Source organism: Globicephala melas, chromosome 19 (genome assembly GCF_963455315.2).
Source record: "Globicephala melas chromosome 19, mGloMel1.2, whole genome shotgun sequence".
In the NCBI taxonomy this organism is placed as follows: Eukaryota; Metazoa; Chordata; class Mammalia; order Artiodactyla; family Delphinidae; genus Globicephala; species Globicephala melas.
In genome coordinates, this window is record NC_083332.1 from 10,662,821 (window position 1) to 10,689,500 (window position 26,680).

General features: G+C 36.9%; 1 protein-coding gene across 1 annotated transcript in view; it reads right to left on the reverse strand.

The window, feature by feature from the left end:
- Positions 1-26,680, reverse strand: part of ZNF283 (zinc finger protein 283) — a 58,301-nt gene that overhangs the window by 21,968 nt on the left and 9,653 nt on the right. The window contains exons 5-7 of the mRNA XM_030874024.3: positions 17,574-19,877; positions 11,931-12,016; positions 9,634-9,977 (exon numbers count right to left, since the gene is read on the reverse strand). Coding sequence (XP_030729884.1) covers positions 18,175-19,877 — 1,703 coding nt within the window. The 3' untranslated portion in view covers positions 9,634-9,977; positions 11,931-12,016; positions 17,574-18,174. The remainder of the gene's footprint in view (positions 1-9,633; positions 9,978-11,930; positions 12,017-17,573; positions 19,878-26,680) is intronic.

The following is a 26,680-nucleotide window of genomic DNA, read 5'->3' on the forward strand; positions in this document are numbered from 1 at the left end:
TGCAGTCTTACCAAAACAAAGTTGTCAGTAATGGGAAAATATCTGGCACTGCTTCCGTTTTTAAATTTAGATAAAATTTAAAAGTCAGTTCTTCAGTCACACTAACCTTGTGTCTTACAAAGTTCAATCTGGTGGTAATACAGAATATATTAGACATAGTGTGGGAACGAGAGAAAAATACTGAATGCAAGGTGTCTGCAGTATTATTAGTTATTGCAATAATCCAGATTGGACATAAGGAAGATCCACTACAGCTGTGATGGTAGGAAAATGTCAAATATTTTTCATATGTTAAGTAGAATCAGCAGGACATAGTGATCAATAGGATGGGAGAGACCAAAAATTCCAGAAAGATCTTAAACACTGTAAGGTATACCTGTAAGCCCACATTTCAGTTATCTAATTCCAGCCTGCTAGATATTTTGTACCAGTACTGGTGTCCAGGAAGTTGGGTTCCATCATTGGTATTTTAATTAGGGGCCAAGTCTGCTAATTATTCCCAATATTCATCTCCCTTTCTTCCAATAATAATAGAACCATCTCTTTTTTATTTGCTCATTTGGAGCCACTTAGGATCATGATTGTTTTTCTCCAATTTATTGGTCCATGGATTTTCAATTATGGCCAATTGGAGATAACTGGAATTGTGTGGCAGTTTGGGGAACTTTCCTTAAATGTGCCTGGTTCATCCCCTTTGCTTTCTTCCTCCATGCCTCCATTCTGCTGCCTGGATTTGAATAAGATGCACTGGAGGGCTTTGGAGCAGACCCATAAAGCCAGGGTTAAACTTCCAACCTCCAGAATTTTATGTGACATAGAAAATTTTTCCTGGTTGAACCACTGTCCTTCTGGGTCTATCTGTCTTACTCACAGCCAAACATAATCTTTGCTTATACACCCAGGTTGCTATACACTAAAATAGTCATCAAATCCCCCTATCTCATCTCAATCAAAAGCAGAGCAAAGATTTCCCGTGAATGTACCCTAAGTACTCATCCCCACCTCATCAAAAATTCAGAGTACCTGCAAGAGGGAGATACTTATATTTTCCTTCTAGGACATGTTTTTCTGGTAGGATGAGAAAAATGCTAAATGACATTTTGAAAGGTAGCATGAACTTTAGAAAAAAAGGTATTGGGGATGCTATTTGAGATTATCCCTGGGGGAAGAAGAGCAGCCAAGTTAATTTACAGAACATTGTAAGATAAGAGCCTTAGTAAGATAAACGCTCCTAAGCTTGAGAAACATAAACAATGAGCATTGGCAGAAGTCGAATTATCAAACCACACTATCCTTGGCTTTTAAAACTGAAGTAACTGATTGTTTCCCCATGCCTGTCTTTGGGAAACTGAAATAGAGCAGTGCTTTAAGGCAGGTAGAGAAAGGGGAGTTACATCCATCAGTGAACAGTCTTGTTTTGTATCTCCTAACTGACCAATTTACAATAATTCCATTCTGAAATTTGGACTTATTAAGTTTGGACTCCTACCTCCAATCTTGGGAACTCTAGGTTCTTTCAAAAATGAAGATAGAACTCTAGCCTATTAGATGCCATATTCTGATTCATTCAGTTCACAGCTTTTCTTACAAAAGGTAGAATTGAAACTAGACTGACAGAGAAGTCTGAGGATTGAGGTCTAGCCTAAGATGTCCACCCTTGACCTGTTTTGAGCTGAATTCCTGACATAAAAACCAGATATAAGACTTATATCCCTGGCACTGTAAGGATGAAGGCTTCTGCTCTAAGGCCTGGGATAAATACTCCTGTGAACTTCCAGACCCAAATTAACCCCTGTAGACATATGATTGGCCCTTCTCCCACCCAGCCCAGAAATAAATACTTCAATTCCTTCCTCCACCAGCCTACCATCTACTAAATTTGCCCAAGTTCCAATCACACCCTCTGACACTGTGATTTCACTTCCTATCAGCATGTGGGGACCAAGGACCTTCTTTTATCCTACAGATAGCCCTTCTCTGGGGTCACACAGACAAATCTGAAATGTATTTACCTTCAAAGATCTGCCTGTTGGTTTAGAAATGTAGACCAATAAAAAGATACTCATAACATATTGCAACTAAGAGCTAATGAAAGGGGGCCGAGGCAGGTAGGCACCAAAACAGAGTCTAGCAGGACTTCATGAAATAATATGGAGGCTTCTATTTGGGGCAAACTAGGTAACCTGAAAAATCTTACAAAATACTTAGAAATGCTCACTCAGTAAAATAGAGAAATTATTATTTCAAATGCTGATAGTCTATCAAATGCTTAGATAGCTGAGTATCTAAGAATATTAAAGAAATGTGCACTGGGGAAAACTGAAAAAGGAAACTGAAAAGTCAACTCTGATGAGATGTTACAAAATGAATGGCCCTGGAGAGGAAAATGAGGCCAGAAGCACAAGGAGAGACAAATTTATACACATAGTGGACGATTTAACATATCTCTCAGTAAGTGATAGCCCAGGCAGACAAAAATTGCAAGCTAAACATATTGATCTAATGAGCATATTGTAAAAGCCATGCACTTAACACGCACTGAATACAAGCTGAAACTCATGTGGGTTTTTTTTTTTTAATGGACAAAGTTTGAAACATCCTGACTTCAAAACTTATACTGCAAAGGTATCGTAATCAAAACTGTGTTACTGACATAAAGACAGACATACAGGTCAATGGAATAGAATTGAGAGCCCGTAAATAAACTCATACATTTATTGTCAATTGATTTTGACAAGGGGCTAAGACCATTCAATGGGGAAAGAAGAGTCTCTTCAACTAATAGTGCTGGGAAAACTGGTTATCTATATGCAAAAGAATGAAGTTGGACCCTTACCTCAGACCATATTCAAAAATTAACTCAAAATGGATCAAAGACCTAAAAGTAAGAGTTAATACTGTAACACTCTTAGAAGAAAACACAAGGGGAAAGCTTCATGACATTGGATTTGGCAATGATTTCTTGGACATGACACCAAAAGCATAGGAAACAAAAGACAAAAATAGATCAACTGGACTTCAAAATTAAATACTTCAAAATTAAAGTATAGTAAAAAGGCAACCCTCAAAAAGGGAGAAAATTTTCAAATTATTTATCAGGCAAGAGATTAACATCCAAAATATAAAAACAATTTCTACACTTCAACAATGACAAAAAACCTAATTTTAAAATGATCAAATGAATAGACATTTCTTCCACGAAGATACACAAGTGGCCAATAAGAACATGAAAAGATGATCAACATCATTAATCACTGGGGAAATGCAAATCAAAATCACAATTAGATACCACTTCACGCCCATTATGATGACTATAATTAAAAAATAAATGAGAAAATAACAAGCACTGGTGAGGATGTGGAGAAATTAGAACTCTTGTGCATTGCTGATAGGAATGTAAAATGGTGCAGCTGCTGTGGAAAACAATATGGTGATTCCTCAAAACTTTAAATTACCAGGTAATCCAACAATTACACTTTTAGGTATATACCCAAAACAACTGAAAGCAGGGACTTGAACAGATGTTTGTACTCCAATGTTCATAGCAACATTATATCACAATAGCCAAAGGTGGAAAAAACCCAAATGTATACAATAGATGAGTGCATAAACAAACTGTGGTTTATACATATTATGAAATATTATTTAGCCCTAAAAAAGAAGTAACATTTTGATACATGCTTAAACATGGAAACCTTGAAAGCATTAGGCTAAGTGAAATAAACCAGACACAAAATGTCAAATATTGTATGATTCCACTTACATGAGGTACATAGACCAGTCAAATTCAGAGACAGAAAGTAGAATAGTGGTTACCAGAGGTTTGGGGGAACAGAAGCTGGAGTGATGGGGAGTTATAGTTTAATAGGTACAGAGTTTCCGTTTGGGATGATGCAAAAGTTCTGGGGGTGGATAGTGGTAGTGTGAATGTGCTTAGTGCTACTGAGTTGTACACTTAAAAATGGTTAAAATGGTAAACATTATGATACATATTTTACCACAATGAGAAAACAATGAAAGAAACATAGACTACCAATATATTTATAAAATATAAATGAAAGCTTTCAGAATCCTGGGTGTGGCTGCATAACATCCAAGTAGAAAACATAAAGTAAATAATAAACAAACTTATCTACGAAAATAGTAAAGCTCCTGTTTTAATATCCCCTTGAGCAAAGTTAAAGCAAATTAAGTGGAAAATTTTTGTTCCAAACATGAGAAACAAACTATTGGACTGAATAATGTTTTTATATAACAATATACAGATGAATACACCAATGTGAAGAAGAATGAGCCAAGGATAGAAATGGAGATTTAATAAAAGAGGAATTAAAAATGTACATGAAAACATATGTAACTTATGACAACTAAATACAAACGTTATAAGATATGCCATATTGGCCTTAAAACTAGCAAGTTTTTATAAAAATAATGTTCACTGTACCTTAATTTTGATGTACTATTAGTTCCTAATTCATTTTGGTGGTAAATAATTCATATACAACTTTTCTAGAGAGTACTTTATATCCTTATTTAAAATAAGCATGTTTTTTGAATTTTATTTTTTATACAGCAAATTCTTATTAGTTATCTATTTTATACATATAAGTGTATATATGTCAATCCCAATCTCCCAATTCATCACACCACCACCACCACCCCTGCCACTTTTCCCCCTTGGTGTCTGTACGTTTGTTCTCTACGTCTGTGTCTCTATTTCTGCCCTGCAAACCGGTTCATCTCTACCATTTTTCTAGGTTCCACATATATGCGTTATATATATATTTGTTTTTCTCTTTCTGACTTACTGCACTCTGTATGACAGTCTCTAGATCCATCCACGTCTCTACAAATGACCCAATTTTGTTCCTTTTTATGGCTGAGTAATATTCCATTGTATATATGTACCACATCTTCTTTATCCATTTGTCTGTCGATGGGCATTTAGGTTGCTTCAATATCCTGGCTATTGTAAATAGTGCTGCAATGAACATTGGGGTGCATATGTCTTTTCGAATTATGGTTTTCTCTGGGTATACGCCGAGTAGTGGGATTTCTGGGTCATATGGTAATTCTATTTTTAGTTTTTTAAGGAACCTCCATACTGTTCTCCATAGTGGCTGCATCAATTTACATTCCCACCAACAGTGCAAGAGGGTTCCCTTTTCTCCACACCCTCTCCAGTATTTGCTGTTTGTAGATTTTCTGATGACGCCCATTCTAACTGGTGTGAGGTGATACCTCATTGTAGTTTTGATTTGCATTTCTCTAATAATTAGTGATGTTGAGCAGCTTTTCATGTGCTTCTTGGCCACCTGTATGTCTTCTTTGGAGAAATGTCTATTTAGGTCTTCTGCCCATTTTTTCATTAGGTTGTTTTTTTAATATTGAGCTGCATGAGCTGTTTATATATTTTGGAGATTAATCCTTTGTCCGTTGATTCGTTTGCAGATATTTTCTCCCATTCTGAGGGTTGTTTTTTCTTCTTGATTGTACTTTGCTTTGCAAAAGCTTTTAAGTTTCATTAGATCCCATTTGTTTGTTTTTATTTCCATTACTCTAGGAGGTGGATCAAAAAAGATCTTGCTGTGATTTATATAAAAGAGTGTTCTTCCTATGTTTTCCTCTCAGAGTTTTATAGTGTCCGATCTTACATTTAGGTCTCTAATCCATTTTGAGTTTATTTTTGTGTATGGTGTTAGGGAGTGTTCTAATTTCATTCTTTTACATGTAGCTGTCCAGTTTTCACAGCACCACTTATTGAAGAGACTGTCTTTTCTCCATTGTATATCCTTGCCTTTGTCATAGATTAGTTGACCATAGGTGTGTGGGTTTATCTCTGGGGTTTCTATACTGTTCCATTGATCTATATTTCTGTTTTTGTGCCAGTACCACATTGTCTTTTTTTTTTTTGCAGTACGCGGGCCTCTCACTGTTGTGGCCTCTCCCGTTGCGGAGCACAGGCTCCAGACGCGCAGGCTCAGAGGCCATGGCTCACGGGCCTAGCCACTCTGTGGCATGTGGGATCTTCCCGGACCGGGGCACGAACCCGTGTCCCCTGCATTGGCAGGCGGACTCTCAACCACTGCACCACCAGGGAAGCCCTTCACATTGTCTTGAAACTGTAGCTTTGTAGTATAGTCTGAAGTCAGGGAGTCTAATTCCTCCAGCTCCATTCTTTTCCCTCAAGACTGCTTTGGCTATTTGGGGTCTTTTGTGTCTTCATACAAATTTTAAGATTTTTTGTTCTAGTTCTGTCAAAAATACCACTGGTAATTTGATAGGGATTGCAATGAATCTGTAGATTGCTTTGGGCAGTTTAGTCATTTTCACAATATTGATTCTTCCAATCCAAGAACATGGTATATCTCTCCATCTGTTTGTGTCATCTTTGATTTCTTTCATCAGTGTCTCATAGTTTTCTGAGTACAGGTCTTTTACCTCCTTAGGTAGGTTTATTCCTAGGTATTTTATTCTTTTTGTTAAAAGTAAGCATGTTTTTAAATCCAGCAATCCATCTATAGGAATGTATCTCATGGTAATCGTTAAACTTAAGAGAGAAAATAGTATATTTCTATGGGATTATTTATATTAACAAAGTTTGGAAATGATCAATAATCACAATTATGTATAGGCAGATAAAGTATTATGTTTCAAAAAATGGAAAACTTGGTAGGCATTAATAATTATGTACAGATATAATGACTGATAGTCACAAGATTTTTTTAATTGATTTTTTATTGAATGGTTCTTTAAATTCTATAGTGCTTTACAATTTTCAAAAGTTTCACAGACATAATTTCATGCAATCCCATAATAACCCTTTTCCCCCTACCCCTATATTGCCCCTCCCCCCTTCCCTCTCCTCACTGATAACCACTAGTTTGTTCTCCTTTTCTGTGAGTCTGCTTCATTTTTGTTTTGCTCACTAGTTTGCTGTATTTTTTAGATTCCCCATATAAGTGACATCATACAGTATTTGCTTTCTCTGTATGACTATTTCACTTAGCATAATGCCCTCCAAGTCCATCCATATTGCTGCAAATGGCAAAATTTCATTCTTTTCTATGGCTGAGTCATATTCCATTATATATATGTGTGTGTGTGTGTGTGTGTGTATATATATATATATGTGTATATATATATATATCACATCTTCTTTAACAATTCATCTGTTTATGGACACTTAGGTTGCTTCCATACCTTGGCAATTGTAAATAACGCTGCTACGAACTTTGAGGTGCATCTATCTTTCCGAATTAGTGTTTTTGTTGTTTTTTGTTTTGGATATATACCCAGGAATGAAATTGCTGGGTCATATGGTAGTCCTATTTTTAGATTTTTGAGAAATTTCCATACTGTTTTCCACAGTGGCTGCACCAATTTATATTTCCACCAACAGTGTATGAGGGTTCCCTTTTCTCCACATCCTCACCATCATGTGGTTTTTTTTGATGATAGCCATTCTGACCAGTGTGAGGTAGTATATCATTGTGGTTTTCATTTGCATTTTCCCAATGATTAGTGATGATGAGCGTCTTCTCATGTGCCAGCTTGCCATCTATATTTTCTGTTTGGAAAAAATGTCTATTCAGTTCTTCTGCCTAGTTTTTAATCATTTTTTTAATGATGAGTTATATGAGCTGTTACATATATGTTACATATTAACCCTTTATTGGTCATATCATTTGCAAATATGACCCATTCAGTAGGTTGTCTTTTCTTTTTATCAATGGTTTCCTTTGCTGTGCAAAAGCTTTTAAGTTTAATTAGGTCCCATTTGTTTATTTTTGCTTCCATTTCCTTTGCTTTAGGAGACGGATCCAAAAAAAGATTATGCAGCAATTTATGTCAAAGAGTGTTCTGCCTCTGTTTTCCTCTAGGAGTTTTATAGTACCCAGTCTTGCATTTTGGTCTTTAATCCATTTTGAGTTAGTTTTTGTAGCTGGTGTTAGATAATGTTTTGATTTCATTCTTTTACATGTAGCTGTCCAATTTTCCCAGCACCAATATTGAAGAGACTGTCTTTTCTCCTGATATTCACAAGATTTTGAGAAAATAAACAGATTACATACAAAAATGCAATGTCTCTGCAATTTTGTAAAAATTATAGATATGCCCTAAAATACCAATGTCTAATATAAACACAGTATTTGTAAAGGTACATTTGATATTAGACACTAATTCTGACTGGTTTATAAAACCTTTGAAATTCAGGCATCTTTGCTCTTAAGTAGATAATAATTTCTTCTTCAATATTTATATAATACAGAGTAATTAAGCCCTGAAGGCACTGAAACACAACCTTCTCAGACCAAATCCATGTCATCCTACTTAGAAGGTGGGGAATCTTGGACAAGTTGTTTCACTTGCATAAGCTTTAGTTTTCTTTATTGGTATAGTGGCAATATTACTTACTACCACACACATAGGGTTTTGTTTCTAGATTTAAATTAGATAATTATACGAATCTTTTAGTTCTGTGCCTCACACATGAAAAGCATAAACATAATATTTTCAGTCGCCCTCCTTGGCATGTTTTCGCTGGAGTAAAACAGGCAGGGATTGTTGGGTGGGACACCAACAGAATGTTCTGCTCTAGCTCCTATTATATGAAAGCTGTGATGGGTAATTTTATGGGTCAACTTGACTGGGCCATGGGTGCCCAGATATTTGGTTAAACTCTATCTCGTATGTCTCTGAGGGTGTTTTGGATGAGATTAACATTTGAAATCAGTGGACTGAGTAAAGCAGATTGTCCTCCCTGATGTGGGTTTCACCCAATCCGTTGAAGGCCTGAATAGAATAAAAAGACTGAGCGAAGAGAATTCTTCCTCTCTGTCTTTGAGCTGCAACATCAGTCTTCTGCTGCTTTCACACTCACACTCCAACTGGAACATACACCATCGGCTCTCCTGGTCTTCAGGCCTTCAAACTTAGACTGGGACTATGCTATCCTGGGTCTCCAGTTTGTCAGCTGCAGAACTTGGGACTTTTTGGCCTCCATAACTTATAACATTGGGTTGGCCAAAATGTTCATTCAGGTGTAAGGAAAAAGTGAACAAACTTTTTGGACAACCCAATAACTATCTATCTATATATCTATCTATATGGTTATATATGGTCTATATATAGGTAGATATATGTATGTATATATTATCTATATCTATATCACCTATTGGTTCTGTTTCTCTGCAGAACCCAGCCTAATGAAGAGCAAAAGAAAGAAATCTCAGCTATGCTGGGGCTCAGACATCCACTGTATGTGACCTACAGAAGTTGTCTGAGGGAACTCTTAAGGGAGGGGACCCAGGCAAATGACATTTAAATCAGAACTAAGCTTTAAGGGAAGGGGAGATGAAGTGCACAACCAGGAATGATGCTTCTGCACCTCTGACCCTCTTCCAGTTCCTCTTAAAGTCTCCAAGCACTTTCCCTTCTTGGTGTTGGTTTGAAAACTCAGAGAAGTCCCCAGGTTTAATTCAAAACTGGCCCCCATACATGGAGGGCAAGGAGAGACCAATAGAAGAAGCAGAACACTCCGGATTGGTAGGTGGCAGTGTTAATAAGCAAGGGCACTTACATAGGAGGCTTGTCTTGAGCTGCTTTAAGTGAGTAAATCTCTACACCCACCTGCCAGAATCTTAGAAGTTTATATAGTGGCTGTATCTGGGTTCAGTCACATATACTGTCCAGATGGTCTCAACAACACATTAGCACCTCAAGGATGCATGCTTGGAATGACTCCTAGTGTGAGAACGTTGGGCAGAATGTACATTCCAAGGAAGGGAGTAGGGAGGAGTCTCCAATTGCCAGGATCCAGTTTGCAGGTCAACCAGCGGTCACTTCCTCCTGATGACCTCTTCCAACAGCCTCCATCTTTTAAAAGGTTGTTGGTGGGATTCTGTACGGCCTTTTGTTAGAGCATCTCCCCGTCCAGCATTGTGGTCCAGATAATAGTCATTCAAAGGTGTTCCCTGTTTCGAGACAAACCCACGAAGTAAGAATACCCATTTGCCTGCCCATACCTTTTATTTCTTTGTCAAATTGTGCTCACATGGTGGGGGTCACATATTCAGGAAGTCTGTATGAAGAAGAAATCTCCTTAACTTGGGATATTAAAAAGCATCTTAATGTAGAGTTCTGTCACATTTTCTTTTTCTCCTGTAATTTTCTCCACAATTATTCATAAACTGACATACTGTTGACTTTAATCATTCTGCCACGTCATCATAAGACTCACTTTAAACCATATTAATATAGAATAATTTGCTGAATTTTTCACTATTTTTAAAAGAAATAAATATAAATTTATAAATTCGTATAGCAACTATAAGCATGGTTATAGGAAAGGTTTATATTTTTCTATTGACTGATGTCATGGAGGTAAATTATCATCTTTGAAATTATTAACTACTGCTCAGTTACCCTGTAATGGTTGTGCTGATGCACAGGGATGCCAGCTATGTTGTTAAGAGTCTGGTAGCTTATAGCGGTTTTCCACAATTCTTCCTTTACTAGGTGCCCTTGTCATGGCTCACCCCTGCTGTTAATATTGGACTCGTCCATTTGACTTGTCTAATCAACAGAATGTGGGCTGATCAGGATGGGTGTATAGACTTTAAAGATGCTTTGGCTCAGCCTTTTGTGCTTCTGCCGTGCACCATGAAAAGAACATACCTAAGAACCTGCTGGCCAAAATGAGACATCAGAAACAGAAGGGGAGAATAACCTTTTTAACCGCATGAGTTATTTCAAAAAGCACCCCTTCTAAGAAAGCAACTGGAAGTTTTCCACCAGGTGAAAGAGTAGAAAACTAGAAATTCAATATAGGAGAGAAGTGAAAAGAATCTCTATAGTGATGGTGGTGGAGGAGATTACAGTATCTCTTGTGCACCAGGCACAGAGGGCAACCAGCCCAGAGTGGATCATATTTTAAAATTGTGGCCAAAGACGATGCAGACCTTTTCCTCCACAGGAAACACTCAGGTATACCGAAAGTAAATTGAATTAAAAATCTGACTGGTGAAATCCGTAGTAATGGTATATGACTGACACTGAATTATGAGGTATTAAAGAAATATTTTCAAATCTTGAATGTCTACTCTGAGGCAATATAGTCTGCTATTTATATAGAATATCTCCCCAAGAATACAGAAGCTGAAAAATGAGGTTGTCTCTAAAGAGCATCATTGTGTAGCTTGGGGAAAGGGGAAAGAATAAGACTTTTGTTTCTTTTGAATTTAGCACTGTGTGTGTGTTATAAAAATGAACTGGGTAAATATATCCCCCAAATTCCAGTTACACCTTTGTTTTATTTCCACATTATAAAATTTGGCCTTCTTTAGTTTTGAAGCTAACAGAATTCCAGGAGTTAAATTTGAAAGAGTAGCCTCCTCTGACTCTGGGAGAAAACATACCTTACAAAGATGGACCAATAATATTTCCCCTGTCCCCAACAGCTACAAAAAATCAGATAATAAAAAGCTCCTAGTAAATGTTCTCACTAATAAAATAGACTTTAATACTTCAGATTTTTTGTTGTCTTTTTGAAATAAACATTAACCTCTCAAGAGTCTGTAATTATGTTTGGTGGTCTTAATCATACATACATTTAATTTAAATTGTCATGTTTTATGAAATGTACACGTGTAAAATTTTTGTTAAAATAAAGGATCTGGTTTGTTCTGGTGTTTCTTTCATTATATATACATGCATGAAAAGTTAATGAAATGCATGGGTCTGCTAGATTTCTTATTTAAATAAAACATTCAAGAGTCTGTGACCAATTTAAAGTAACATTAGTGATTATGTCAGAAACTACCCATGACCCATTTTAGCAATTAAGAGCAGACGTACACCGTTGGCTAATGGGAAATGTTTCCTTGCTCCTAAGAGAGAGAACAGAAAATGATCTCTCCTATTTTTACCTCTGGATGTTGTCATGGCTGTGTAGAATGTCCCAAAACCTTTGGGACGGCTGTCCCAAAATCAGCCGTCATGGTAGCAGCCAACACTGGGGAATACAAAGTGGAAAACGAAAGAGAATCTGAGTCTCTGAATATTTCATTTTCCTAATGAATCAAAAATCTCTGGAGCTGGTTCTCCCTTTTAAAGCCTGTTATATGACTCAACATACTTTCTCATTTCTTCAGCCAGGTTGGTATTTTAATTTCTGATTAGTATATCCTAACTGTAACAAACAACTAAAGGACATGGTTCATACTGGGAGCTGGAGATGCAGAGACAAAGCTGATTCCATCACAGCCATCAACCAGCTGTCTGGTGGGGGATGAACACACACACAGAATGGCCTAGGTGTTAAATGCTGTCCTACAAATTGTACAGATACTTTGTGAAACTAGACAAACCTAATGCATCCAATGATGTATGAGCAAGGAGAGATATTGCAAAAATATTCAAATAGCCAATAAACAATAAGAAAATTGGAAATGTGAACCACAATCGTCACAATCAGATGCCACTATATACCTACCAGAGTAGCAGAAAATATATATATATCTTAAACTGACGATGCCAAGTATTGTCAAGGATACAAACACACACTGCTGGTGGGAGTGCCAGTTGGTATATCTGTTTGGAAATCTATTTAGGAGAACTAAACTTACTAAAGCTGAACACAGGCATACTCATAACCAAACCGAAGCAATTTCACTTCCAGTATATAGAGAAAGAAATGTGTACATGTATGCTCTGAAAGACATGGACAAGTTTGGTCATAACAGTCCTATAAGGAGCTCTGACTTCCCAACACAGCATACCCAAGAACATATAATGAAGGATTTTCAATGAGAGGCAGTGTTGGAATGATGCTTTTATGTGGATCTCGGCTATGAAGGTTCTTTAGAGGAACTGTGCTGGGCACTCAGAGAAATTGTTGTGTCCTAAGTAGAAATTTGAAAACAAGCAAATCAACAGATGAAACTAGAAGAGTGATTAAGGGTTTCCAATTCAAAACAAAACAAGCCAATACAGTCCCGCAATTTTAAAGAACAAGTAATCACAATACAAAACATACAAAAATACATTTTAAAAGACAATTATCAGTCTCACTCATGAGATGTAAAAATTCTAAATAAAATAGTAGCAAATGAAATCAAGCAGTGCATATAAAAGAGACACGCGCGCGCACACATACACACATCAGTGGCTAACCCGGGTATATCCAGGGATGGGAAGAAGTCAAAAGGTCTGTCAGTATAAATTATCACATTAACATATTAAATACTACACCACTGCAGAAAGGGATAATGAAATGGCATTTGATAAAACTCAGGAGCCATGCCTACTTAGGTACAAAAGGATTTTTACTCACAAATTAAGAGAAAACGTTAGAAGGCAACTAACTGAGAGCATGATGCTGTCATCCTGTCAGCTAACAATCAGACTTGGTGACTGAAATTTCCAACTTTACAAACTCTCTTTTAGTTATGGCAGCATTTCCCAATGCAGTTTCACATCCCTAAGATGTTAATAAGTCGTGAGAATTGGTATTTCCATAGTACAGTTTGAGATATACCAATTTAAACAAAGTTGAACAATTTTCTTCACTTGTCTTTTGATAAACTGATAAGGTGCTTTTGGTCATTCCCTAAGGGGGATTTAGAAGATGCTGCTTCATAAGCTTCTTTAACCAGAGAATTCCCCTTGTTTTTCAAGTATTTTTAAGTACTGGTGATCTTTGAGACAATTTCAGAAATGCTTGGTGGGACGAGGCACAATCTCCACATCTCCTAGTTAACATGCAACTACGGCACCCAGGAGGAGTAAAATACTGACTGGTAATGCTTTACTCTATTAAAACACTCAGAAGTATTCTCCTTTGTGTTACATTGGATGATTAAAATTGCAATTATGTGGAATAATGCTGTCAACCACTAGCCAGTAAACGACTGTACAGTGATATCACGGATGGCCTACCTGCACAAAATGGACATAGAGGTAGGGTGCAGATTAAAACAATGACCAAGATGAACCACAGACATTTCTCAATGCAGTTTTGATGTAACTGATATTTGGAAATAAGTAATTTTTAAAGGGTTGAATTCTGTGAGTATATAAACACACTTCTATTTCATCATAACTAATATGCTTTGATGCTAGCACCAAATCATGACAGCCACCCAGATGAAAGTGAATGTGAGAAGCCACCAACTTTGAGATGCCTTCTGATTTCTAAATATTAAAATTCATCTTAGAATTAAGTCGCTGTGTGTGATTTCCTGCTCTAAGAGTCATACAGGTCTAAGAAACTATCAGAATGAATTACAGTTGTGCTGATTCCATTTTTTGTCAGTTAGCTTATATTTCCATTTAAACCAGAAACTTTTGGGTCTGGATATCCCATATATTTTCTATTGCACAATCTTACATCTTACATGTGGATTCTGCTTGCTAATATTTTATTATTTTTTTATTTTTTATTTTTTTCAGTACGCGGGGCTCTCACTGCTGTGGCCTCTCCCATTGCGGAGCACAGGCTCCGGACGCGCAGGCTCAGCGGCCACGGCTCACGGGCCCAGGCGCTCCGCAGCATGTGGGATCCTCCCGGACCGGGGCACGAACCCATATCCCTTGCATCGATAGGCGGACTCTCAACCACCGCGCCACCAGGGAAGCCCTGCTTGCTGATATTTTAATTAGAATTTTTACATTTACCTAAATTCAGTTAATCTAGCTTTTGCTTTTTAGAGGGTATCTCCATTTAGTTTTGTTACTGGATTTATGTTGTCCAGGTAAGATGAGTTAGTAAAATTTTTAGCTATTTTCATCTTGAAATTTTTACCTAAGGAGATGACAATTTCCAAGTGTTTTTTTCTAAAAGGGAGATCCTGGACCAATTTTTTCAGCCTTTTCCTTTGTTTATTCGTCCAAATAGGTTTAAATATATTGTACTGCCTTAAATTAAAAAAAAACTCCATATCTATAATTATATCTCCTTTCTTATTCATGATTCTACAATGTTGCCAATTTTCTTGATTTTTCCTTGTTCAGATTTATCAAAGTCTAGTTGAGGTTAGTGGATTTTTCACAGAGGAATAATGATCAAGGACTACTGCTTTAATTCCTAATCATTAATCTCAAATTTTAGCTATATTGATTGCTTCTGTATTTTGGTTTAGGATTTGTTATTTTTCTAGCTTCTTAGTTCAGTGTGACAGGAACCATGTAGATACTGGGGGAAACAAGGTATAGTTCTGGCCCTCCATCTGGGCCAGATGCATCTTGGTTCCTCCAAGACATATTAACAATGGTATTACTTTTCCACTGAGTAGAGCTTCAGGGACATCCTACAAGCTCCAATATACAATCATTTCATTATCATTGTTTTCTGCAAAAACTCTAATTGTTTCAATTTTCTCTTTGATTCAGAACTTATACATACATATGATTATACATTCCCAAAAGTAGCTGACCAAGGTTCACTAATCCTACTAGTTGTATAATGGATCTTTATAATGGAGAACTCTAGCAGTCACCATCTTTTTTAAAAAATTATTATTTATTTTATTTTATTTTTGGCTGTGTTGGGTCTTCGTTGCTGCATGCGGGCTTTCTTTAGTTGCAGGGAACAAGGGCTACTCTTCATTGCAGTGTGCAGGCTTCTCATTGCGATGGCTTCTCTTGTTGCGAAGCATGGGCTCTAGGCACATGGACTTCAGTAGTTGCAGCGCATGGACTCAGTAGTTGTGGCTTGCGGGCTCTAGAGCGCAGGCTCAGTAGTTGTGGCGCATGGGCTTAGTTGCTCTGTGGCATGTGGGATCTTCCTGGACCAGGGATCGAACCCATGTCCCCTGCATTGGCAGACAGATTCTTAACCACTGCGCCACTGGGGAAGTCCAGCAATCACCATCTTAATGATCAAACGTAGCATTGAGGATAGTGGGGAAAATGGATATTAATTGCTTATGATGTCTTTCAATAAAATTACATGTCACCTCCTATGAACTGTTCTGGTGGAAAATGTTTAATCCTGTAACTCTAACTTGATTTTATGAGAGATATGAAGGATAGAGGTACAAATTAAATTTCACTATGAGAGAACAAACAAAATCTAGAATGTATGGCATTCTATAAAATAGCTTTCCTGAAATCTTCAAAAAGTCTGTTCAAGACTAAAATCTAGAGACATGACAACCGAATGCCATGCGTGAATATATATTCAGAAAGCAAAAATGGCCAAATGTTTAGAATTCTTGATTCCATGTAGAGAGTAGATGGATGTTCATTATACTGTCCTTTACATTTTTCTGAATGTCTAAAAAATGATCATAATAAACTTTTGGTAAAGAATTCCAAAATGGACAGTTTTCTTTTTGTTCTCTTTAATTTCTAATTTACCTCGAAAAGTGAGTGGAGAATTTTAATTACTACTTGTCTGTTGGGATTCATTACAGCAAACTGCTTCACATTTCTCTCTGATTCTTCTCCAGGTATATAATCCCAACATCTTAACACTTACTAAATCCAAAATGTTTCTTTTTAGTCTTAATTTTTGATGCAGCTTAAGGGATAAATTATGAGTAAAAATTCTCTCAAATTCTTTACATTTTACTAGGTCTTTTATCCAGAATGCACTATCTGAAATTCAAATGGATGAGTGGTTATGGGTACTTTTCTTAATTAATTATACGAAATGGGCATTCCTCTCCTAAGACTTCACCAGTAATAATATTTATGATGATGATAATAAGAATAGTATGTATTGAGCACAGGCTACATACTAGATACTCTTCCAAGGATTTGACCCATACTACATCCATCCAATCTCTACAACAGCACTATTACAGAGCTACCATCACGAGCATTTTAAACATGATGCCCAGAGGGGATAAGCAGTTTGCCCAACATCCCACAATAAGGAGGTAGAATGGTGATAAAAATAAGCATGGTTGGGCTTCCCTGGTGGCGCAGTGGTTGAGAGTCCGCCTGCCGATGCAGGGGACACGGGTTCATGCCCTGGTCCAGGAAGATCCCACATGCCGCAGAGCGGCTAGGTCCGTGAACCATGGCCGCTGAGCCTGCGCATCCGGAGCCTGTGCTCTGCGACGGGGTGGGGGTGGGGGCGCGACAGTGAGAGGCCCGTGTACTGAAAAATTAAAAAAAGTATGGCTTCTGCCATAGATAAGGTGTTTCCTACATGTGTGATATTAACAGGGTTATTCTCTAGGAAGAGTTTGCTGAAGTTTAACAAAGACTGAATAGTGTTGGAAAGCTTCTATACATTCACTAAATCAACATATCTGGTATAAATTCTCTATGCTCTTATGCGCAGAAGGAAATTGTGATTCCCACGTTAGCCAAATCTTCCTATGGAATGAATATTCTGCTACTTTAACCAGGGAGGTAACAAGGGAGGGATTTCTTGTTCTAATTAAGTCACATTGCGACTTGTCTCATGTTTTAAAAAGTGTGAATGCTGTCTCTCAAATTATCTAGGAAAGGACAAACTTTTTGTTTTTAATTTCCAATCATTCATCGACTGATACTTTTGTAAAATATAATGATGTTATGGCAATATCAAATTGCTATAAAAGTTTCCAGACACTTACTCTCACTTTCTGCATTTATCTCATGATTGACAGGTAACAATTCTGTGGACTGGCAAAAAGTCTCTGGCCAATAGTTTGAGTAGCACTTGTCTAAAAGCCTTCCTACAATTTTAATTCAAAGGATTTCTCATTTGGATGAATTCCCTGATGTATTCTAAGATGTTTACCATGTCTACAAGTCTTCCCACATTCCTTAAATTCACAGGATTTCACAGCAGTATGAATTCTCTGATACGCAGGGCACGAACCAAATTAAATTTAGATCCTTCCCTTAAAGAGTAATGAGAATAATTTTTCCAATGTTTATGAGACATTGCACCATGAATTAAAGATCTTTACACATTCCCTACATTTAAATGGCTTCACATCAGTATAGATGTTCAATAAGATCATACAGAAGTCTAAAGGACTTTTCATATTCCTCATGTTCAAAATATTTCTCACTAGTATGAATTTTCTGGTATCAAGTGAATTGTCCATACACAGGTAAGGCTTTTGCACATTCCCTACATTAATAAGGTTTCTCAAGAGTAAGACTTCTCCTCATGTTAAGTAAGTTGTCTGTACACACACAAAAATATGTTCTTTCACATCTCTTCAATCATAAAGTTTCACCAGTATCAACTGTCTTATTTGAGTAAGCTGTCCATATAAAGACTTCCCCACATTCTTTATATTTGTAGGGTTTATCATTATTATTAGTTCTTTCATGTTGAACATAGCTTGAGCCACAAGTAAATGTCTTTCCAAATTCCTTACATTGATAAGGTTTCTTGCCAGTATGAAATCTCTGATGAACATGAAGTTGATAGCCACTACCAAAGGCCTTCCCACAGTCTTTACATTCATAGGATTTCTCACCAGTATGAACCCGCTCATGTTTAACAAGGCTTGAACCCCAACTAAAGGCCTTCCCACATTCCTTACATTTAAAAGGTTTCTCACCAGTATGGATTTTCTGATGTTGAGTAAGGTGATAGCCACGACTAAAGGCCTTTCCACATTCTTTACATTCATAGGGTTTCTCACCAGTATGGATTCTCTCATGTTGAACCAGACTTGAGCCACAATTAAAAGTTTTCCCACATTCCTTACATTCATAGGGTTTCTTGCCAGTATGAAATATCTGATGTCGAGTAAGTTGATAGCCACTACCAAAGGCCTTTCCACATTCTTTACATTCATAGGATTTCTCACCAGTATGGATTCTCTCATGTTTAACAAGGCTTGAACCCCAACTAAAGGCCCTCCCACAATCTTTACATTCAAAGGGTTTCTCACCAGTATGGATTTTCTGATGTTGAGTAAGGTGATAGCCTCGACTAAAGGCCTTTCCACATTCTTTACATTCATAGGGTTTCTCACCAGTATGGATTCTCTCATGTTGAACCAGACTTGAGCCACAATTAAAAGACTTCCCACATTCCTTACATTCATAGGGTTTCTTGCCAGTATGAAATATCTGATGTCGAGTAAGTTGATAGCCCCAACAAAAAGCCTTTCCACATATTTTACATACATAAGGTTTCTTACCAGTGTGGATTTTATGATGCTGAGTAAGTTGATAGCCACGACTGAAGGCCTTCCCACATTCTTTACATTTATAAGGTTTCTCACCTGTATGAATTATCTCATGTTTAGCAAGGCTTGAGCCCCAAAAAAAGGCCTTTCCACATTCTTTACATTCATAAGATTTCACACCAATATGAATTTTCTGATGTTGAGTAAGGTGATAGCCACGACTGAAGGCCTTCCCACATTCTTTACATTCATAGGGCTTCTCGCCAGTATGAATTCTCTCATGTTTAACAAGGCTTGATCCCCAACTAAAGGTCTTCCCACATTCCTTACATTCATAAGGTTTCTCACCAGTATGAAATCTCTGATGCACAGTGAGTTGATAGGCACTTAAAAAGTCTTTCCCACATTCTTTACATTCAAAATGTTTTTCAGCCATATGAATTCTCTCATGTTGAACAAGTTTTGAGCCATGACTACAAGCCTTCCCACATTCCTTACAAATGTAGGGTTTCTCTTGATTATGAATTTTTTGATGTGCAGTAAGAGATTTATGTTTTCTGTAAGTGGGCACTTTTTCATAGCTGATTATCATTTGATTGAAGTATCCCTCTTGATGTCCCTGGAGGCCCTCAAATCTTCTCTTACACTTCCAATTATTTTTGAAAAGGAATGCCTCAAAGCCAAGGGTTTTACTTCTTTCCTTTATCTCCTGTTGGGGAAAATTTATTTCAAAAATGTCCTTTTTTGCAAATGTATTTTTGGTCTCATATGTTGACTCCAACTCTGAAAGAAAACAAGAAAACCACACATTTTATTGCCTTTACCAGAAAAAAGCCCTTTATAGTAGAAATAAAGACAAATTGAAAAGAATACCCATAAGTGAACTCAATCAGGAGACTTACTGAATTCCTAAGCACAAGCCTCTCCCCTGTCCAACAACAAACTCAGCTTTGATTTTTCAGTTCTTGTGATATTAATGTTCTCATATGACAGTTTTCTGGAGGATTCCACAAAGATCACTTTAACAAGTCCCTCATCTTCCTGTGTAAATGATCTCTTAAACCAAAATGTGCCCTTCCACTAGTCAAGTCACTGGGCAAAGGATATTAGGATCTGAGTTCAGGGCTGCTCAGGTGACTGGAATTTGTGGTTCAAGATTTATCAGAGAAAGAAGTCATGCAAAGAAGTTCCGGGAATCTATACAGGGATTCTCCCTTGGATCTGTAACCGAATGTCGTTATGCATCCACAAGATGCCTCTCCACAATGTGACTGGGGTACTCTCAGAGATTCTAGAGGTTGTACACTGGAGTGCCAACCCAACCTGAATGGAAAGACCTCAGTGAACACCCTCAAGCATTTATCTGATGCCTCTCAAAGGCCATATATTGAAAGTAAGAACCACACCCTGGAGAAGTAGTTCTCAAATTTTTTGGTCTCAGTATCTCTTATACTCTTAAATATTGGTAAATCCCTTGCTTGCACATGCATAAGTATATTTGAAATACAAAATATACAAATCTAGTATTTTTGCCTATTGGTGATTGTATAATATTTTGGTTGAGCTATTAAATGGTGGATGAGTACTGTGGATGTGATTGTGGGAAGTAATTTTAATCATGAATTAAACTGCACTAACTATTGCTCTTTTAACAATGTCTTATTGCTTTGTATACATTTACATTTGGGTGTAAAGACTGTGTATATCCAAAAGGAAGCCACAGTATTTAAATTGACCAACCTAATATTACAACTACTTTGAGATGACCAAATGTCAACTAAAAGGAGTACAGTTTTGTACAACTTAGCATCAACAAATAGGTCAACAAATTTGAATTGGGGGCTTCCCTGGTGGCGCAGTGGTTGAGAGTCCGCCTGCCGATGCAGGGGACACGGGTTCGTGGCCCGGTCTGGGAGGATCCCACATGCCGCGGAGCGGCTGGGCCCGTGAGCCATGGTCACTAAGCCTGCGCGTCCAGAGCCTGTGCTCCGCAACGGGATAGGCCACAACAGTGAGAGGCCCGCATACAGGAAAAAAAAAAAAATTGAATTGGGCTTGTATTATAATTACCTGGACTTGAATGTTAAGTGTTATGCTTAACAGTGTTAGTAAATGAATACAGGTTTAACTTCTTTTTAGATGTTTAAAAAAAAAGCACTGAGAACCCAAAAGAGGTTTTGTTTATGTGGGTTATATCTTTTGATATTTACCACATTAGAAATTAAAATAGAAATTTAAAGATTTATTAATTATTTTAAACTGACAATAAATCATTAAATGTTAACAAATAATATTAAATAATTAAATTTTCCCAAACAAAAAAATTAATGAATTATTGTTTTAATCTTCTGCAAATCTCTTTAATATCTGGTATAACAGACGACAACTGGATTCTCACATCTGCTTTTGCATTCAATCTGTAACAATGCTATTTTGGTTGAAGGATATGAAGAAAATCCAGCCTCTCACAGATGTGTAATTGTAAAATGGCAGAATAGTCTATGAACCTGTTCAGGTAATTTTGGGTGTTATTCTTTGATACTACAGTAAAAATTGAGACGTGGTGGTTTCTTAAAGATTAGTTCCAATGTGGAATATGCAACCATACCGGTGAACTTTTCATACTACATTACATTAAAATCCATTGCACTTTGGATGATTTTTTATCCATGCATAATTTTGTACTATGTACTGGTTATCTGAAAAACAGTGGTTCACTGAGTTATGCAGATCTTTGAAATGTTGACATATTTCATTACATGATATCAAAAAATCACGTTAATAATATCACCTCACCAGAAATTTTTTTATTTATTGGGAAGCTGTAAATCTCAAAATAATAGATATAAGCTTCATACAATTCTAATTTTTACTTAAAATTTTGAATTTTATCATTGGCAACAAATACTTTCAGTTGTTCTTAAAGTGACAGGCTCATTTACAAGAAAATGTTTTCCAAATACCCAAGCCTAAAGAACCATAGTTTGTCTCATTCTTCCAAGGGAAAAAAAAACAAAACCAAAACCAAAACTGTGTTCCATGAAAAAAGCAGCTAGTTTAACTCACAATTCAAACATCGGCACAGGTGGTTTCCCTCAAGGCAACCACTGTACCTTAGTATACAGCAAAAGAGCTTAATGGAGACTTCCCATTTCATCATACAGAACATTCTAAAAATGTATCCTCAAGGATCAAGATTTAATAAAATGAAGCCCCAGAGCAGGGTACTAAAGGTCAACCAGCATGAGGAGGGTTTCAGTATAAAAGGGTTGTCCTATGTCAGGAGTCAGAATGCAAGCAGAGTAAGGACAAGTGTCTGTGTGTGAGTGACCTGGTATGGGTTGTCACAGCCCAAGTGGGATGAGACAGGCAATCACATGATCAAGGTGGTGGTGGTGGTGTTGATAATAGAAGACTGGTTACACATAGAGAGTTTGATCAGATAAGTACAGTTGTCCCTTGGGATCCTTGGGGGATTGGTTCCAGAACCCACCTCAGAACCCATACCTGAGGATGCTAAGTCCCATAATCGGCCCTCCTTTTCCACAGATGCAGAACACATAGAAATGAAGGGTCAACTGTATATTTATTGAAAAATAATCTGCATATAAGTGGACCTGCATAGTTCAAACCCATGTAGTTCAAGGGTTGACAATAAATACATTAAGGATAATAGAACCCAGGTTTTTCACTGTCAGAAAAGGGAGTTAGAAATATGGAAAGTGAATAAGCTGAAATGAAACCTGTAGTGTTGAAATGGAATTGGAGATATCTGTATGAACTCATGGTTTCAATCTATAGATGTAAATGTGTGTGCATGTATACGTATGTATGCATATAAACATATTCCCTACTCTGTCCACTGAGAGGGCCTAGGGACAGCCATCCCCCAGCAGCAATGAGCAAATCTAGTACCCAGATTCTGGCTTCTAAATAGCATTCTCAACTAAAAGGAACCAGGACACCTTGAAGAAATGGCTGACTTTAGGGCTGGAGCAGGGAAAGTGCAAGATGAGCCTGGAACATGGTGTGGGGAAGAAAATAAGGAGGTGCTCTAAGTGTGATGGAGACATGCCAAAGGACACAGAAACCACTGCTGAGAGAATTCCCACTGGTCAAATCCAGGACCAGCTTCAAAATAAAAAATGGGAAGAACAGATTACAACCCACTGACTAGAAATCCAACATATGAGTAAGTTTAAAGTTTGAAGAGGAATACAATACTTAATAGTCTCAAAGTTCCTCCTCACAAAAGGCTCATTAAAGGAAAAAGATTAACTTCACAGGGAGGAGGCCCGTGGACACTACCATAATCACCTGCTCAAAGTAAGCATCATCAATAATGACAAATCATTTGCTCCACCTGACAGAATGCAAGGAGAACACACCATCAGTTCTGTGATACTCCTGCCAAAGATGCATAATCCAAATCTAATCATGAGGAAAGAGCAGACAAACCCAAACTGAAGAACACTGTACAAAATAACAGGGCTGGAATCTTCAGAAGTAACAAGAAATGGGTATTTTGATAGGGAATGCATTAAATCTGTAGATTGCTTTGGGTAGTATGGTCATGTTAACGATATTAATTCTTGTAATCCAAGAGCATGGGATATCTTTCCATTTCTTTGAATCATTTTTAATTTCCTTTATCAATGTTTTATAGTTTTCAGCATATAGGTCTTTCACCTCCTTGGTTAAGTTTATTCCTAGGTACTTTATTTTGGACATGAGTTTAAATGGAATTTTTTTTTTTTTTTTTTTTTTACTTTCTGGTATTTCACTGTTAGTATAAAGAAATGCAACATTTTCTGTATACTAATCTTGCATCCTGCTACCTTGCTGAATTTATTTTTTAGTTCTGATAGTTTTTGTGTGAAGTCTTTATGGTTCTTTATATGGAGTATCGTGTCATTTGCAAATAGTGACAATTTTACCTCTTCCCTTCCAATTTGGATACCTTTTATTTCTTTTTCTTGTCTGAATTCTGTGGCTAGGACTTCCAATACTTTGTTGAATAGAAGTGGTGGGAGTGGGCATCCTTGTCTGGTTCCTGAAGTTAGTGAGAAGGCTTTCAGCTTTTCACCACTGAATACTATTGATATGTTGGCTGTGGGTCTGTTGTAAATGGCTTTTATTATGTTGAGATATGTTCCCTCTATACCCACTTTAGTGAGAGTTTTTATCAAGAACGGATGTTGAATTTTATCAAATGCTTTTTCTGTGTCTATTGAGATGATCATGTGGTTTTCCTCTTTTCTTTTGTTAATGTGGTGTATGTATCACAGTGATTGATTTGCATATGTTGAACCAGCCTTGTGACCCTGGAACGAATCCAACTGACCATGGAGTATGATCCTTTTTATGTATTGTTGGATTCAGTTTGCTAATATTTTGTTGAGAATTTTTGCATCTATATTCATCAATGATATTGGCCTGTAATCTTCTTTTTTTGTAGTGTCTTTGTCCGATTTTGGTATCAAAGTGATGACGGCTTTATAGAATGAATTTGGAAGCATTCCCTCTTCAATCTTTTGGAGTAGTTTGAGAAGGATAGGTAGAAGTTCTTTGTGTGTTTGGTATAATCCCCCAGAGAAGCCATCCAGTCCTGGACTTTTTGTTTGCATGGAGTTTTTTTAAATTACAGATCCTATTTCATTTCTAGTGATCAGTCTCTTCAAGTTATCTGCTTCTTGATTCAGTTTTGGCAGGCTGTATGTTTCTAGAAACTTGTCCATTTCTTCTAGGTTGTCCAATTTGTTGGCATATAACTGTTCATAGTATTCTCTTATGATTTTTTGTATTTTCATGGTACTGGTTGTTGTTTCTCCTCTTTCATTTCTTATTTCGTTTATTTGGGTTGTATCTCTTTTCTTCTTGGTGAGCCTGGCAAGAAGTTTGTTGATTTTGTTTATCTTTTCAAAAAAACAGCTCCTGGTTTTATTGACCTTTTCTATTGTTGTTTTGATCTCTTTTTTATTTATTTCCTCTCTGACCTTTATTGTGTCCTTCCTCTTGTTGACTTTGGGTTTTGTTTGTTCTTCTTTTTCTAATTCTTTTAGGTGGTGGGTTAGGTTATTTGAAATTTTTCTTATATCTTGAGGAAGGCCTGTATCACTGAGAACTTCTTAGAACTGCTTTGGTGCATCCCATTCATTTGTAAGTTGTGTTTTCATTGTTGTTTGTCTCAGTTTTCACAGAACTAGAACAAATAATCCTAAAATTTATACAGAACCACAAAAGACCCAGAATTGAAAAAGTAATCCTGAGAGGAAAAACAGCTGGAGGCATAACTCTTCCAGACTTAAGACAATATTACAAAGCTACAATAATCAAAACAGCATGGTATTAGCACAAAAACAGACATATTGATCAATGCAACAGAATAGAGAGCCCAGAAATAAACCCATACATCTACGGTCAATTAATCTATGACAAAGTAGACAAGACATACAATGAAAAAAAGTCTCTTCAACAGTGGTGTTGGGAAAGCTGAACAGCTACATGTAAATCAATGAAATCAGAACACTCCCTCACACCATATACAAAATGGTTTAAAGACGTAAATATTAAGACATGACACCATAAAACTCCTAGAAGAGAAACAGGCAAAACATTCCTGGACATAAATCATAGAAATATTTTCTTAGACCAGTCTCCCAAGGCAAGAGAAATAAAAGCAAAAATAAACAAATGGGACCTAATCAAACTTAAAAGCTTTTGCATAACAAAAGAAATCATCAACAAAATGAAAAGACAACATACAGAGTGGGAGAAAATATTTGCAAATGATGCGACCAACAGGGGTTAATTTCCAAAATATACAAACAGCTCAAACAAATCAGTATTAAAAAAAAAACAACCCAATCAAAAAATAGGCAGGAGACCTAAATAGACATTTTTCCAAAGAAGACATACAGATGGCCAACAGGCACATGAAAGGATGCTCAACATCAGTAAGTACTAGAGAAATGCAAGCCAAAACTGCAGTGAGGTATCACCTCACACCGGTCAGAATGGCCACCCTCAAAAAGTCTACAAATAATAAATGCTGGAGAGGGTGTGGAGAAAAGGGAACCCTCATACAGTGTTGGTAGGAATATAAATTGGTGCACTCACTATGGAAAACAGTATGGAGGTTTCTTAAAAAACTAAAAATAGAGCTACCATATGATCCAGTAATCCCATTCCTGGGCATATATTCCAAAAAGATGAAAACTCCAATTCAGAAAGATACATGCACCCCAATGTTTATAGTGGCACTATTTACAATAGCCAAGGCATGGAAACAACCCAAGTGCCCATCAATAGACAATTCGTTTTAAAAGATGTGGTGTATATACACAATGGAATATTACTCAGCCATAAAAAAGAAAGAAATATTGCCATTTGCAGCAACATGGATGGACCTAGAGAATATCATACTAAGTGAAGTAAGTCAGAGAAAGACAAATATTATATGATATCACTTATATGTGGAATCTAAGAAATAGTACAAATGCATCTATATACAAAACAGAAGCAGACTCACAGACATAGAAAACAAACTTATGGTCACCAAAGGGGAAAGTGGGGGGGGGATAAAT